Genomic DNA, 17,172 nt, shown 5'->3' with positions numbered 1-17,172 from the left:
AAATAGAACTCTATCACTCTTACCTGGCTTCATTTTTTTTTTATAGTACTTTTTACTATTTGATATGATGTTACATATTTTTTGTTTATGATGTAACTCCTCTGTTAGAACATAAGCTCCATGAAGGCAGGGGCTTAGTTTTCCACATCCTGTAGCTCCACAGGTTCCCTCAGTGCCCTCTTCTGCTGGGAGAAGGTGGTAGAAATGCTAAGGAGGCCAGACTTCAGAACTTCTCACTGTATCCTACCACTTCTTCAAGGATTTTAATCTCCTTTTATTTGTTTTGCATATTGAGCCTTTAAGATGTAGGGTTCAGCTGCTCAAAAAAAGAGTTAAAAAATTCCTGGTCTACATGATTTTTTAGGTTTTTTTCCAGCTCTAAAATGTCTAAGCCAGGGTTACTCAAACCTTGACACATGACATTTTGAACTGGGTAATTTTTTGTTATATGGGATACCATTAATACCATAGTGAGATCTCATTATGTATTGGCCAGGTGGCACGAATGTTCAAATTTGAATCTTCCAGTTGTTGAGAATGTGGGGCAACAGGAACTCCCAAGTGGCTGTTGATGGGCATGTATATTAATACTACCACATTGGAGGGGCACCTGGCTGGCTCAGTTGGTAGAGCATGCAACTCTTGATTTCAGCTCAGGTCTTGATCTCAAGGGTCGTGAGTTCAAGCCCTGGCGTTGGGCTCCATGCTGGGCATGGAGCCTACTTTAAAAAAAAAAAAGTCTGATTCTAGATGGGTAGAGCTCCTCTGACAAAGACCTGAGGTTGTGAAGAATAAGTGTGTGCCTCAGTTGTCATTTGTAACCCCAAATCAAATGTTTTTTCTTGTGTTCCTCTCAGAGAACGCCAGATCAAGTGTCCCAAGTGTGATAAGCTGTTCTTGAGAACAAATCACTTGAAGAAACATCTCAATTCTCACGAAGGAAAACGGGATTATGTCTGTGAAAAATGTACAAAGGCTTATCTTACCAAATACCATCTCACCCGCCACCTGAAAACCTGCAAAGGTCCCACCTCCAGCTCATCAGCACAAGAGGAGGAAGAAGATGACGACTCAGAGGAGGAAGAACTAGCAGACTCTGTGGGGACAGAAGACTGTCGGATTAACAGTGCTGTGTATTCAGCAGATGAGTCTCTTTCGGCACATAAATAAAAGCCAACTATTTTGGATGGAAAACGCAAAAGGGAAAAACATGTACAACCAGTTATCCACTACAGTGGTTTTTATATAAAATGGTTTCTCATTTTCTTCCAGCCAACAGTCAAAGACTGAATGGGAATGGATAAAGCACTTATAGAAGAGTATCCTAATGAGAACACTTTAGAACAGATTGGGAAAAGAGAGCAGGTAAACTATTTTTAAGTGGTGTATGGGGAGGAAAGTGTCAGCTTTTGAAGCCCGCTCCTTATTTACATGATAAACTAGGTGATGCATTTATACCTGAGTCAAAGCTGTCTTCCACCCAGACAAATCAGATTTATTTTAAATTCTTCCATTGTTCCATTTTCCTCCTGGCCCTATGATGTGGTAGCATGCTAAACTTGGTCTCTGCCTCACAGTCATCCCGATTGCTGATTGTGGTTCTGGTGTTGTGTTTTATGTAGACTGTTGTGACTTAAGTCATCCCAGAATGGATTGGAACACAGCAGTGTAAGCTTGTTGCTTTGACTTCAGCTGACAGGTTTAAAGCACCACCTGCCTTAATCTCTCTTGGCTACTTGGGAGTTTAGGGTAGATCTTGCTTCCCAAAATTTCAGCAGAAGCCTAGAGGGCAGATAAAAAAGGACCAGCCAGGCAACAGGCAATGTTGGAGAAAAGAAAAGGAGAGACATCTGGGCCACTGTCCAAAAAAACTAGCTTTGATGGAAGCCAGGTTGAGACACCTGTTACTAACAGTTCCTTAGAGATCTGTGTAGGTTTAGACATGTCTCTGTCTCCAGTAAAGCCTCTAGCCTCTAGACAAAGGGGAGCTGGAGGTGTAGTGAGTCAAATAATGCCCGCTGGATTATCTCCTGACAGCAAACACATGAGGACTCAGCTGGCAGAGTGGTACCTCGGACCGTGGCAGGAAGGAGGGAATGATCCTTTATATCTGGCTTATCCTGCGAAAAAGAACAAGACACCATTAAAATGGTGCCAACTCGGAATGACAAATGATTTCAAACACATTGGTGCATTTGCAAGGTTAGACCTTCTCAGTTGTCTCTGGTGAAGGATCTCATCAGTTCAGCATGGTGGGTGTCGCGGATTTCAAAGGTATAGAAGGCTTGATGGTCACCACGTGGTTGTGTTTTCAGGGTCCCAGCTTAGTTCATTCATCCATCCATCTGGTCTTTCACCTGATCTCACATGTATATCCTGCTTTCAGCAAGAAGCAGACACATCCTGGAGATGAAGGTTGATGGAACATGCTCCTGCTCTAAGGTGCAGCCTCTGGGCTGGAGTAGAGCAGACTCTGGTGGGAGGGTTTTGCTGCTAATGTATTTATGGAATGAATGTATTTCATTCAAATCTGTATTCCTCTAGGAAGGATTAAAATAAAAACCTTTTTTAAAATACAGGCTTCACCTCGTAATCTCATTTTGTGGAAGAAGAATGAGTCATTTAGGGAAAGATTAGGTATAGCTTGGTTTTGTTTTCTATGGTTAGAAGTGGAGAAAGTATTTTTTAAGTAGCATAACTTTGGGATAATATTGTATTTCTGCATAGCAGTGGTTAAATGAACTATGCTTCCTGTGTTTCCCATTCTCATCTCCAGCCCTCGTCCTCCCTAAGGGAGTGCCTTTACTCTGCTGCCTTGGAGAACTTCAGTAGGTGTACAGTTGAGGGATTGGGTGAGGTGGTGGTGGTTAGAGCTGGCTGCTGATACTGGGTCATGAAGCCTCTGTTAGACGGCGCTGGTGGGACTGGGGCAGCTCCAAACAGCCTTTTGCCAAAGGCATCCTGGTGGCAGGCCACCTCTGTTCCAGGAAACTGGTGGTGCTGAACTACCAGCTCCCTCTCTCTGTCCATCTCACTAGCTCATGCTGGGTTAAATGCCTTCATTTCCCAGCTCCAGTTGAGATGCCATCCACGATTGTTAGCCTGGTAGGAAAACAGGAAGCCTAGGAAACAGTTTGAGAATGTACCTGTTGCTTATTTACAACTGTCTCTTCCATGTTTGACTTCTTAGACTTAAATGGCACATTTTAAGTCATTCCCAGGAAATGAATCAGCTGGTAACTGCCTTTTTGCCAAGAGTTTACTCAGCCGTCTGTACCTATTGCAGGTGGCCTCATCTACTGCTGCTGTGGGATCAGTCTGTTGGGTAAAGAGTCACACTGAGAGGCAGGACATGAGTTGTGGAGCCCTGCTGAATGTCTGCAATCTGGGCTTCATTGCATGATGGTTTGTATCCTTAGCCAAGTTTTGTGTACTCTTTATACCTCTGTTAACTATAAAAAGAGAATAATAAGAGTTCGCATTTATAATACTGTTTGATGTTAGTTAATACATGTAAAGGGCTACCACAGTGCCCCACATACGGTAAACAGTATTAGCTAATCGTCTTCAGTTTTAAATTAGCCCAGCAGAGATTTCTAGCCTTAAGAAGTCTGTAGGTGACCCAAGAAGCCCCAGGTTTTACTAATACAAGTAAAAGACTCATTATTTGAGTTTTCAGGGCCAAGCCTAGAAGCTAGTTTGCAGTTTTCTTGTAGTTTAGTATATGATGCTTGGTGTTTCCTTCCTTAAAAGGTGAGTTGTTCATAACCTTGTGTGTGCTGAGCTGAGGTCCTCAGCACATCAAAGGGCAAAGAGGTAATAGGAGTTAGAGTCTCCTTCAGCCTTTTCAGCACGTTGGCCTATATACACACTTCCTAGTAAACACTCCTTCAACTGTCTTGAGGAACATAAGCCAGAAGCTGTCAGCCTGTCATCAGGTGTGTGAACTTGCAGCATCTGATCACCAGAGCTGCATCGTAGGGTCAAACACTGCAAAATGACCTATCTTCAGGTATACAAGTGATTATTGTCTGTTAGGGGTTGAATTGTGTTCCCCCCAATTCATATATGTGGAAATTCTAACCCCTAGTACCTCAGAATGTGAGCATATTTGGAGATGACGTCTTCAAAGAAGTTGATTGAGTTAAAAATGAGTTCCTTCATCTGTATGACTGGTCTAATAAGAGGAAATTTGGACACAGGGTGAAGATTGCTCATCTGTAAGACAAGGAAAGAGGCCTCAGAGGAAACAACTCTGCTGATACCTTGATCTCAGACTTCTGGTCTCCAGAACTGTGAGAAAACTAATTTCTATTGGTTAAGTCACCCAATCTGTGGTACTTTGTTGTGACAGTCCTGGCAAGCTTAACACTGTCCAACTGAAGGTGGCATCTTTATGATGATTGCTTAATGAGGAGCGGCTTCCAGAGTAGTGATTATAATTGTAACCTTAGCTTTACAAATTCTCGTGAGCAACGAAAATGGGAGGAACCATTCATAAGGGTATGTATTGTCACTGGCAGATATCTGTGCTTCTGAAAGGGATAGAATCATTTCTCAACTAGGTTTTTGTTCCTTCATTTTTCTTGCATATACACACTTGAGAGTCATGAAATGCCCCCAGGCCTGTGTAGTCCTCAGACAAGGACAAAACTTTCTTCTCAAAAACGTTCTAAGTGCCGTCCCAGTTTAAGGCATTAAAAAAAAAAGTGGCCGGGACTCTGCCCCTGCCCTCTGGAAACAAAATCTTGCAGAGACCTGGCTGTGCAGCTGGATCACCTAAGGAGCTAAGAAGCGTCAGGTGTTCACGTCAGCCCCAGGCCTACTGACAAGTCTCCTGGGCCCAGATGATCCTGAAGCAGTCCACTGGAGTCTTGTGTTGGAGACCACGTAAGGTAGAGATGCAGACGTCTATATCCAATGCAAGCAAGACCTTGGTGAGTGTTACAGGTATAAAATATTAAAATCCAGGAGCAAGAGTGGAAAAGTCCTAAGAGAAGACTAGTAAAGAAAAGTGGGGAAGACTAGCCTGGATCTAAGTTGTAATAAAGTGAAGATGGGGCAATGCGTTCCAGATAGAGGACTAAAAATTTTAGAATATCTGGTTTACCAAATCAGTAGCTGCTTTTTGGTTATTTTTAATTACAATGATACTGTTTACTTGTGGCAGGCATTGTTCTTCTAAATGCTTTATAAATAACATTTAAGCTGCATAGTTGACCTGTGACCTGTGATTATCCCTACTTTACATAAGAAGAGGCTGAGGTACAGAGCGTTAAGTAAGTGGCACACAGTTACCCGGCTAGCTGAGCAGCCTGTGCCTCACCAGCCAAGCTTTACTGATTCTTCAGTAGTGGCCCAGTTAAATTTGGGATCTCATCATGGCATATATCCATTACACATCTTTAAAGGAAATCACAAGATCTAAGCTATTCCATTAGACAAAACATATTTAGAGACGTGAATTAGGGACCTCCTGACGAGTATGCCTTGGTTTTTGTGTTCTCTGCTCTGTGGCAGCACGTCCCCTGCCCTTCTGTACCACTGCATCCTTGCTGAGGCACAGGCTGGAGATGGCTTTGTTTGGGGACAAACATCAAGGTCAGTTTACAGCCACAGTAAGAGAAAATCACTTAAGGAAAAAGGTAGTGATGTTGGGAAAGTTGGTCAATAGACAACTTCCAGCCCTTCTTAGCTAACGTGGTAAGGGCATTTTTAACACATTTACTTGCACATACAGCCTGGAATAATAGTAGTATATTTTAGTTTAATGTTTATTTAGTCCTTCTGGAGCATTATGAAAGTAGGTTTTATCTCATTTTATAGATGGTGAAAACAAAGTTCAGAAAAATTAAGATTTTCTACATATCAGTGATTTGCTGCCTGGTAGCACTTCTTAAAATGTATATATTTCAGGGTGCTTTGTTGTGGCTCAGTCAGTTAAGTGTCCAACTGTTGATCTTGGCTCAGGTCATGATCTCAGAGTGGTGAGGTCAAGCCCCATGTTGGGTTCTCTTTCATGTTAATCTGATGATGTGTGACACCTCTTTTCAGGGTACATTAAACTGCTACCTGTAATAGTTGCATGTTTGCCCTGGGGTGGTGAAATGCATTTTTATAAACGGAGAACACCTTTGTGGGCTGTTGCGCTTCATTGGTTTAGAGAACTGGCACTCAGCTATGAAAGATGAATTATTCAAAAGTGTGGGAGATGACAATATTATGGAATTTTTCAAGATGTCTGACCCAGATACGCTGCAGCAAAAAGAAAGTGAGCCAGGCTCTTTTGCATCTGAAATTCCAAAAATGCAAATAGTGTTTCAGTATATACTCTCTTTGGGAAGGGAACATGTTAGACTTTAAGGGTGGTAAGGAGAGAGGCACATATGTAAAGAAAAGCAATGGCTTGTGACCCAGAGATCCAATTTCAAGCTTATAAAAAGGAAAAAAAGAAAGAAAAACGTATGTATAGCATCCTAGTCCTTTCTTACGGGTGTGTGGTTTGGACAAAGGACTACATCAGTGTTTTTAACAGTGTAGATGGAAGAAATCTAAGTGTCCCCCAAAAGGGCAGTGTTGAATACATTATGGCACATCCATACAAAGCAATGCAATACTGCTATCAATAAGAATGAGGTAATCCATATGTTAACATGGAATTATCTCCAAAACATATGAAGTGAAAAAGCATGTTGTCTGACCTATTATCTATATCTATATGATATAGTAACCTGAATTGTACAAAGAAGATACTATAGATTGTCAATTTCCTTTATACTTCCCTGTATTACAGAGTCTGGAAAGGTAAAACCTGCTTCCCAGACTCCTTTAGACCTAAGATTCAAAAAAAAAATCAAAGTTCTCTGATCAGATGCACTTGTATGAGATTTTGATTCAGAATTGAGTTATGTGGGGAGAGCAGCAAGGCCTGAGGCATCTATTCTTCTGAAGGCTTGGATCTTACCAAGGGTGATGTGATTTTGGAGCTAATGGCTGTGATGGATGGAGGTTTTCTGATGTGGCAAGTAGCTTCTTGATCATAAAAACAGCAGCTGTGCCTTGCAATTTCACTTCTGCAGTTAGGGGATTGGGAGTCATTTCTAGAATTCAGCCTACAATCCATTTCAGGCCTTTTCAGTGATATTAAGTGTTTGCGATACTGCTTAATAAATTCCTTTTGCCTAAACTAGATCGAGGAGATTCTGTTGTCTGAAAATAGAAATGCTGATCAAGTAATTGGTATCAGAAATATTGTAGGAAACATATCCTCAAGGAAATGTGATATCTTAGTTTAGTTATATGACCTGGCTGGGTTTCAAGGCAGAATGGGACACAGAATTGTACTGGAACCTGGGTTAGAGCTTCACCTTTGATCATTTGCAATGAAATATACCCTTATCAATAAATTCAGCTTGATCTAAACTATGTTTGTCTTCCCCTGGCTTAGCATCCTCAGCGTTGTTTTTGTTTGTTTGTTTTTTGGGTGTTTTTTTTTTTTTTTAACATACATTCCTCAAGAGTTATGAAATTCTTGTCACTCTGTTAAACCTTCTTCTCCAGAGTTTGGCTTTGGAATTAGAGAATTTGAGGGTTGGGCTTAGTCAGGGGTCAGAGGCAGTAAGAGGTATAGAAGTATCTCTCTAATGAGAATTGGAATTTTATTTTGGTGTAGTCATTAGAGGTTATTCAAGAAAGTCAACCATCCTCATTAGATTAAGGGGAGGAGGAGCTGCTTCTGTTGACAAGGGAAACTTTGGGTGCTTGGAGTTATTGGAATTCTCTCAAGTATCACCATTCCATCTTTCAGGTTTGTACTCCCTCCCGCCCCCCCCCCCCCGCCCAATATAATAATTCTCGTTTAAGAAATCTGTTGAAACTGTGAGTTCAACCTGTGTTGTAAACCAGTAACCCATAGGATCAGACTCTGCTTCTGGTTTATCACTGTATCAGCAAACGGCCACAAGAGGGAAGATAGGATTCAGGACAGTCATGGAGAATCCCTGGTTCTTGGACCTAGCTTATATGTCTGTTAGGCAGTTGGATAGGAATAGTGCCTCGCTATTAAGGTTTTCCATTTTTTCTTGTATCAGTTCTGGTAAGTTGCGCTTTTCCAGGAATTTGTCCATTTTGTAAACATACTCAAATTTAGTCGCTTAAAGTTGTTCTATATTTTATCAATGTCAATAGCATCTGTAATGTCCCTTTTTTGGCTCCTGATGTTGATAAGGTGTGTGTTTTTTTATGATTAGTACTGCTCCTAGGTTTATCAGTTTTCTTAGCATCCTAAAGAATCAATTTTTTGCTTTGATCAGATCATTTTCTGTATTGTATGTTTGTTTCCTATGACATTAAATTCTACCTTAATTCCTTCTGTGTACATCTTTGGGTTTAAATTGCTGTTCTTTTTCTTACAATGGCTACTTAAATAACTGAACTTTTTTTTCTTTTCTAATAGACATTTAAGACTAAATCATCTTTTCGATACAATTATACTTACATCCTATGAGATTTTATAAGCCTGTTGTTCATTATCATTCAGTTAAAAATATTTTCTAATTTCCTTTGTGCTTTCTCCTTTGACCCTTGAATTATTTATAAATGAATTCCTTAATTTCCAAGTTTTCAGGAGTTTTCTAATTTCTTTTTGAATTGATTTCTAGCTTAATTCCATGATGATCAAAGAACATACTCTGAATAGTTTCAGTTCTTTAAAAAAATAAATAAAATAAAATTTGTTGATATTTGCTTCATGGCCCTGTATCAGGTCAATTTTGGAAAATGTTCCATGTATATTTGAAAGGAACGTATATTCTGTTATTTTGGGGTACAGTGTTCTATGAATAACATGTCAACTTGATAATCAAGTCAAACTCAATAATAAACTTGATAGTTAAGTCAACTTGATAATTACAAGTCAACTTGATAATCAGCTTACTGTATTTTTTGTCTCCTTATATAAGTTATCAAGAAAGGTATATTAAATTCTCCCACTCCAGGGGCGCCTGGATGGCTCAGTCGTTAAGTGCCTGCCTTCGGCTTGGGTCATGATCCCAGGGTCCTGGGATCAAATCTCCCGCTCCCCCCTGCTTGTGTTCCCTCTCTAGCTGTCTCTCTCTCTGTGTCAAATAAATAAAATTTTTAAAAAATAAAATAAATTCTCCCACTCTGTACATTTGTCTGTTTCTCCTTTTAGTTCTGTCATTTTTGTTTTATTTTAAAGCTGTGTTTCTGAATGTTTAAAAATTTAGAAATGTATCTTATGGGATCAATCCTTTTATTGTTATAAGAAGGGTGGTATCTTTGGGGCACCTGGGTGGCTTAATTGGTTAAGTGTCTGCCTTTGGCTTAGGTCATGATCTCGGGGTCCTGGGATCAAGCCTTGCATCAGGCTCCCTGCTTAGTGAGGAGTCTGCTTCTCCCTCTCCCTCTGATCCTTCCTCCTGCTTGTGCTTGCTCGCTCTCAAATAACTAAATAAAATCCTAAAAAAAAAGGCTGCTGTCTTTATGATGTGTCTTTCCTTTTTTTTTTTTTTTAAGATTTTATTTATTTATTTGACAGCGAGAGAGGGAACACAAGCAGGGGGCGTGGGAGAGGAGGAAGCAGGCTTCCCGCTGAGCAGGGAGCCCGATGTGGGACTCCATCCCAGGACCCTGGGATCGTGACCTGAGCCTAAGGCAGACGCTTAACGACTGAGCCACCCAGGTGCCCCTCTTTTACTTTTTAAATTAAGTTTTTAATTTTAATTCTAGTATAATGTACAGTATTATATCAGTTTCAAGTGTACAATATAGTGATTCAACAATTATCTACAACACCCAGTGCTCATCACAAGTGCATTTCTTCATTCCCATCACCTGTTTCACCCATCCCCCCACCCATCTCCCCTCTGATAACCATCAGTTTGTTCTCTATAGTTGAGTCTGTTTTTTGGCTTATCTCTTTTTTACTTTGTTCTTTTGTTTCTTAAATTCTACATATGAGTGAAATCATATGGTATTTGTCTTTCTCTGACTTATTTTGCTTAACATTGTACTCTCTAGCACCATCCATATTGTTACAGATGGCAAGATTTTATTATTTTTTTATTGCTGAATGATACTCCATTGTGTGTGTGTGTATCATATATATGTATCACGTCTTCTTTATCCATTCATCTCTTGATGGACACTTGGGCTGCTTCCATTATTTGGCTATTGTAAGTAATGCTGCAGTAAACATAGAGGTGCATGTAACCCCTTGAATTAGTATTTTTGTATTTTTTGGGTAAATACCCAGTACTGTGATTACTGGATTATAGGGAGTTCTATTTTGGAAGTTTTCCTTTTTCTTCTATTCTTTGGGATAGTTTGAGGAGAGTAGGTATTAACTCTTCTTTAAATATTTGGTAAATTCACCTGTGAAGCCCTCTGGTCCTAGATTTTTTTTGTTGGGAGTTTTTCGATTACTGATTCAATTTCATTGCTGGTAATTGATCTGTTCAGATATTCTATTTCTTTCTGCTTCAATTTTGGTATGTTATATGTTTCTAGAAATTTATCCATTTCTTCTAGATTATCCAGTTTGTTGGAATATAACTTTTCATAATATTTCCTTACAATTGTTTGTATTTCTGTAGTGTTAGTTGTTATTTCTCCTCTTTCACTTGTGATTTTGTTTATTTGGGTCCCCTCTCTCTCTCTCTCTCTGATGAGTCTGGCTAGAAGTTTATCAATTTTATTTGAAAAGAACCAGCTCTTGGTTTCATTGATCTACTGTTTTTGGTTTTGTTTTTTTTTTTGTCTTGTTTTTTGTTTTTATTTTTTAGTTTCTATATAATTTATTTCTGCTGTAATTTTCATTATTTCCTTCTTTTTGATGGTTTTGGGTTTTGTTCTTTTTCTTGCTCCTTAGGTGTAAGGTTAGTTGTTTATTTGTGATTTTTCTTACTTCTTGAGGTAGACCTGTATTGCTATAAACTTCCCACCTAGAACCACTTTTGCTGCATCCCAAAGATTTTGGACCATTGTGTTTTCATTTTCATTTGTTTCCATGTAATTTTTTATTTCTTCTTTGATTTCTTAGTTGACCCATTTGTTGTTTAGTAGCATGTTACTTAACCTCCATGTATTTGTGCTCTTTCCAGACTTTTTCTTGTAGTTGATTTCTAGTTTCATAGCGTTGTGGTAGAAAAGATGCATGGTATGACTTTGATCTTTTTTAATTTATTGGAATTTATTTTAATGGCCTAATAATATGTGACCTGTTCTGGAGAATGTTGCATGTGCATTCAAAAAGAATGTGTATTTTGTTGTGTTAGAGTGGAATGTTCTGAATGTATCTGTTAAATTCATCTGATCCAGTGTGTCATTCAAAGCTACTGTTTCTTTGTTGATTTTCTGTTTGGATGAATTGTCCATTGATGTGTTAAATCGCCTAATATTATTGTATTACTATTGATTAGTTCCTTTTTGTTTGTTATTAATTGTTTAAATATTTGGGTGCTCCCATGTTGGGTGTGTAAATATTTACAATTGTTATATCTTCTTGTTGGGTTGTCCCTTTTATTACTATATACTGCCCTTCTTTTGTTTCTTGTTACAGTCTTTGTTTTAAAATCTATTTTGTCTGATACAAGAATTGCTAACCTGGCTTTCTTTTGACATCTATTTGCATAATAAATGTTTCTTCATCTCCTCACTTTATTTTTTTTTAAAGATTTTATTTGACAGAAAGACAGCGAGAGAGGGAACACAAGCAGGGGGAGTGGGAGAGGGAGAAGCAGGCTTCCCACTGACCAAGGAGCCCGATGCAGGGCTCAATCCCAGTACCCTGGGATCACGACCTGAGCCGAAGGCAGACACTTAACGACTGAGCCATCCAGGTGCCCCTTTATCTCCTCACTTTAAATCTGCAGGTGTCTTTAGGTCTGAAATGAGTCTTTTGTAGGCAACATCTAGTTGGGTCTTGTGTTTTTATCCATTCTGTAACCCTACGTCCTTTGATTGGAGTGTTTATACATTTACAATCAAGGTAATTATTTAACTATTTTATTTAATTTTTTTTTAAAGTAAGCTCTATGCCCAACGTGAGGCTTGAACTCATGACCCCAAGATTAAGAATTGCATATTCTACCAGCTGAGCCAACCAGGTGCCCCTCAAAGTAATTATTGATATGTATTTATTACCATTTTGTTACTTGTTTTTGGTGGTTTTGTAATTTTTTTCTGATCCTTCTCTTGCTCCTTTTGCTCTCTTTCATAGTTTGTTGGCTTTCTTTAGTGATATATTTGGATTTCTTTCTCTTTATTCTTTGCATACCTGTTATTGCTTTTTGATTTGTGGTTACCATTAGGTTTGTATGTAACATCTGCATATAGTAGTCTATATGAAGTTGATGGTTGTTTGAACCCATTCTTTTTTTTAAGTAGGCTCAACACCCAGCGTGGAGCCCAACACAGGGTTTGAACTCACAACCCTGAGATCAAGACCTGGGCTGAAGAGTCAGAGGCTTAACTGTCTGAGTCACCCAGGTGCCCCTGTTTACCCATTCTTTATTCTTCTCCCCCACCTTCCATATTTTTTAGGTAGATAGTGTCATACTTTATATCCTTCTATTTTATGAATCTCTTGCTGATTTTTATAGAAATTCTTATTTTTACTGATTTTGTGGGTTTTTTTACTTTTCATACTCTCACTTTGTGGTCTTTCCTCTCCATTCAAAGAGTCCCCTTTAATATTTCTCGTACGGCTGGTGGTCATGAACGCATTTAGTTTTCATTTGAGAAACTGTCTGTCCTTCTGTTGTGAATGATAGTCTTGCTGGATAGAGTATTCTTGGCTGCAGATTTTTCCCTTTCAGCACTCTGAATATATCATGCCATTCCCTTCTGTCCTGTAAAGTTTCTGCTGAAAAATCCACTGATGGCCTTATGTGGTTTCCCTTGTATGTAACTGTCTTCTGCTGCTTTTTGCCATTTTAATTAGTATGTGTCTTGTTATGGACCTCCTTGGGTTAATTTTTTGGTATAATCTCTGTGCTTCATGGATCTGAATATCTGTTTCCTTCCCCAGGTTAAGAAAGTTTTCAGCTATTATTTCTTCACATAAATTTTCTGCCCCCTTTTCTCTCTCTCTTTCTTCTGGAATCCCTGTAATGTGGATGTTATTATACTTTATGTAGTCACCAAGTACCCTAAAACTGTTCTCAATTTGCATAATTTTTTTCTCTCTTTGATTTGCTCAACTTGGTTACATTCCAGTATTCTGTCTTCCAGGTCATTAATTAATTCCTCTGCTTCCTCTAGCTTGCTATTTATTTGATCAAGTATATATTTTTATTTTATTTTATTTTTTTAAAGATTTTATTTATTTGACAGAGAGAGACACAGTGAGAGAGGGAACACAAGCAGGGGGAGTGGGAGAGTGAGAAGCACTCTCACTCTCTTGATCCCAGGAACCTGGGATCATGACCTGAGCCAAAAGCAGATGCTTAACCAACTGAGCCACCCAGGTGCCCCTCGATCAAGTATATATTTTTAAAGATTTTATTTATTTATTTGAGAGATAGCAAGAGAGAGAGTGTGTGTGTGAGAGAGCATGAGCAGGGAGGAGGGCAGAGGGAGAGGGAGAAGCAGATTCCCTGCTGGGCAGGGAACCCAATGTGAGGCTTGATCCCAGGACCCCAGAATTATGACCTGAACCAAAGGCAGAGCTTAACTGACTGAGGCACCCAGGGGCCCCATAAAGTGTATTTTTAATTTCATTTGTTATCATCTTTATCTCTGATTGGTTCTTTTTTTTTTTTTTTCTTTGTTAAGGGTTTCACTGGTGTCCTCCACTCTTCTCAAGTCCAATGAGTATCTTTATGATTACTTTAAATTCTCTGTCAGGCATATTACTTACATCTGTTTTGCTTAGGCCTCTTGCTGTGGTTTGGTCCTTTTTTTTTTTTTTCATTTGGGACATATTCCTTCGTCTCCTCATTTTGTCTGACTCTCTGCTTCTGTGTGTTAGGAAAGTCAGCTACATCTTTTGCTTTTGAAGGTAATGGGCTTATGAAGAGGTCCTGTAGTGCCCTGCCATGCAATGTCTTCTGTTCCCCAGGGCCTGACACTCCATGGAGTGGCTCTTATGTGTGTTGTGTGTGCCCTGCTCTTGAGTCCCGGCCTCTTTTTCTTTCAGTCCAGTTGTCTGCAGTAGCTTACTTTGCCTGTTGTGGGCAGTGTTTGGTCCCTCAGTGGATGGGGTATGATGTTTAACAAGGTGTGTTGGTCTGCTTGTGAAGTGTTACAAACCCCACGGCTGCCAGAACCAAGGCCTGCAAAAGGTGTGGGTCAGGAGATGAGATGGTGGTGGGCTCTGTGCCTGTGCTCTGGGGGAGGTGTTGCACAGCACGGGGACTGAGGCAGGCATGACTAGGAGGGGCAGATGTGCCAGAGCACAGGGGGGCGGGGCTTGGGGTAAGAAGTTAGGTAGTGTCAGAGCTGGCTGGTGCAGGTGGCCATGTGTTTATGCTGGGGGTGGGAGAGGAAAGTGGCACATGCTAGCTCCTTTGTTCCTGGGGTCGGGGCCTCCCTGCAATCTGTCTCGCTGGGATGTACTCTGAGATGAGTAAATAACTCTCTCTCCCATCTGCCCCCAGCATTTTTCAAATTGCTGCCTCTACACTGTATCTCTGCCAGGTGTTTAAGGGTGGGGACTCAGACTCCTAACATCCTCCAACCTGAGCCCCCCCAATTTTAAAATTCCAGGCTTTAAGTCCCACTGATCGTAAGAACTCACAGGATACAGCCACTCTTGCTTTCAGAGCCAAATGTTATGGGGATTTGTCTTCCCTGTGTGAGCTTCCCAGTGAGAGAGTCTGTTTCCTGCCCTTCTCCACAACCCTGGCTTGCTCTCCAGTGTGGATGGCCATGGGTCATTTTGTTCCCAAACTATATCTTCACCCTTTCTACCTTCTTCAATGTGGCCTCTTCTCTACCTTCAGTTGTAGAGTTTGTTCTGCTAGTTTTTGGGTTGTTTTTTAGATTATTTATGCTGATGTGGGTATTATCTAGTTGTATCATGAGATGAGGCAAGCTTAGAGTCCTCCTACTCTGCCAGCCTCCCCGACTCTTTTACTTTCAATCTTTTAGGATTCTTATGTTTATGTGTGGCTCTTGTAAGCAGCATATAATTGCTTTATTTGGTTTTTATGGATTTGAATAATCTTTTATTTTTTTATTTTATTTTTTTTAAAGATTTTATTTATTTGAGAGAGAGCAAGAAAGAGTAGGGTGAAGGGCAGAGGGAGAAGCAGACTCCCCGCTGAGCAGGGAGCCTGATGCAGGACTTGATCCTGGGACTCCAGGATCATGACCTGAGCCAAAGGCAGACACCCAACTGACTGAGCCACCCAGGTGCCCTGAATAACCTGCCTTTTAATTACTTAGATCATTTACATATAATATACTTATGAATATATTTGGATTTAAATCTTCCATCATACTGTTCATTTTCTATTTATTGCACTCATTCTGTATTCCTTTTTCTCTCCTTCTTTTGAATTAATATTTATTATTTACATCCCTCCTCCCTTTTGGCTTGTGTTTTTCCACTATTCTTTTAGTAGTTAGCCTACGAATAACAACATGCATTCTTGATTTATTAGAGTGCAATATCCATTGCTTCTTTTTCTTTTCCTTTTTCTTTCTTTCTTCTTTTTTTTGAGAGGGAGAGGGAGGGGTGGAGGGTCAGAGGGAGAGAGAGAGAATCCTAGGCAGGCTTCAGACCCAGTGCGGAGCCAACACAGGGCTTGATCTCATGACCCTGAGATCATGACTTGAGCTGAAATCAAGTCAGTAGCTTAACTGAGCCACCCAGGTGCCCCATATCCATTGCTTTCATTCCTTCTAAAATAATGTTGGTATCACAGAATAACTTACTGTTTGTCTCTTTCCCACCTTTTATATTATTGTCAGGCATTTTAATTTTACAGACATTTTAAATCCTATGCAAAATTATAATTGTTGTTTTATATGGTAATATTTACTTAAATCTACCCACATTGACCATTATTCCTTTTCTCATTTCCATGTTTCCATCTGGGATCATTTTCATTCTGCCTAATTTTTTTTTTTTTTAAGTAGGCTCCACACCCAGAGTAGAACGCAACATGGGACTTCAACTCACAGCCCTGAGATCAAGACCTGAGCCAAGATCAAGAGTTGGATGCTCAACTGACTGGGCCACCCAGGTAGGTGCCTTATGACTCTGCGTAAGTTTACTGTAGGTTTAAAGACAATCTTCTTGGTTTTAAGACATTCCATCTTAAAATGTCTTTGTTTCATCTTTTTAAAAAACAGCTTTATTGAAGATGTTTACTTAACCATAAAATTCACCTAATTAAGTTGTATGTTTCAGTGGTTTCTAGTACATTCAAAAATGTACAACCATCACCACAATCCTATTTTAAAATATTTCTCTCACCCCAAAAAGATCCCTTGTGCCCTTTTGCCGTCACTTCCCATTCTCACTGCTAGTCCCAGGAAATCAGTAGTCCACTATCTCTATAGATTTGCCTTTTCTGAAAATTTAATGTATATGGAATCATATAATATGTGGTCTCTTATGTCTGGCTTTTTCCATTCAATATGTTCCAAAGGTCCAATCATGCTCCAGTGTGTATCAGTTCACTCCTTTATCACAATAGAATTCCATTGTGGATATGCCATATTTTGTCTATTCATTTACCAGGTAATGGATGCTGGGATTTTTTTACTTTTTGGCTATTATGAATAATGCTGCTGAGCATTTGCATACAAGTCTTTATGTGGACATGTTTTCATTTCTCTTGTATATTTACTCAGAAGTGGAATTGCAGGTTCATATGGTAAATTTATTTTTTAACTTAAGAAACTGTCTATTTTTCAAAGTGGTTGTTTCACTTCACATTCCTACTAGTAATGTGTGAGGGTTCTAGCATCTCTAGAAACTCAACAGCACGTGTTTCTGTGTGTCTTTTTTTTAAATTTTATTTTATTATGTTAATCACCATACATTACATCATTATGTAGTTTTTGATGTAGTGTTCCATGATTCATTGTTTGCGTATAACACCCAGTGCTCCATTCAATATGTGCCCTCTTTAATACCCATCACCAGGCTAACCCATCCCCCCACCCCCCTCCCCTCTAGAACCCTCAGTTTGTTTC

At 39.6% G+C, this 17,172-nt stretch overlaps 1 protein-coding gene across 11 annotated transcripts in view; it reads left to right on the top strand.

The window, feature by feature from the left end:
• The window catches only part of PRDM4 (PR/SET domain 4), a 54,662-nt gene that overhangs the window by 24,360 nt on the left and 13,130 nt on the right, over window positions 1–17,172 (top strand). For 3 of the 11 annotated variants that reach the window (XR_014145915.1, XR_014145908.1, XR_014145911.1), the window contains exons 12-15: window positions 858–1,365; window positions 3,287–3,405; window positions 4,203–5,601; window positions 16,108–16,214. Coding sequence is in view for 2 of the 11 variants with exons in the window: in XM_081822361.1 (XP_081678487.1) it covers window positions 858–1,170 (313 nt within the window). In the remaining 9 variants the exon portion in view is untranslated. Of the gene's footprint in view, window positions 1–857; window positions 2,577–3,286; window positions 3,406–4,202; window positions 5,602–16,104; window positions 16,215–16,622; window positions 16,715–17,172 lie in introns of those variants that run through there. The other 8 variants (XM_081822361.1, XM_081822360.1, XR_014145910.1 and 5 more) reach the window with 7 other exon arrangements.

This window comes from Leptonychotes weddellii, chromosome 5 (genome assembly GCF_054177405.1).
Source record: "Leptonychotes weddellii isolate Sample4059 chromosome 5, ASM5417740v2, whole genome shotgun sequence".
Taxonomy (NCBI): domain Eukaryota; kingdom Metazoa; phylum Chordata; class Mammalia; order Carnivora; family Phocidae; genus Leptonychotes; species Leptonychotes weddellii.
Note: the sequence above shows the minus strand (reverse complement) of the source record. Positions and strands in the feature narration are given on the sequence as shown.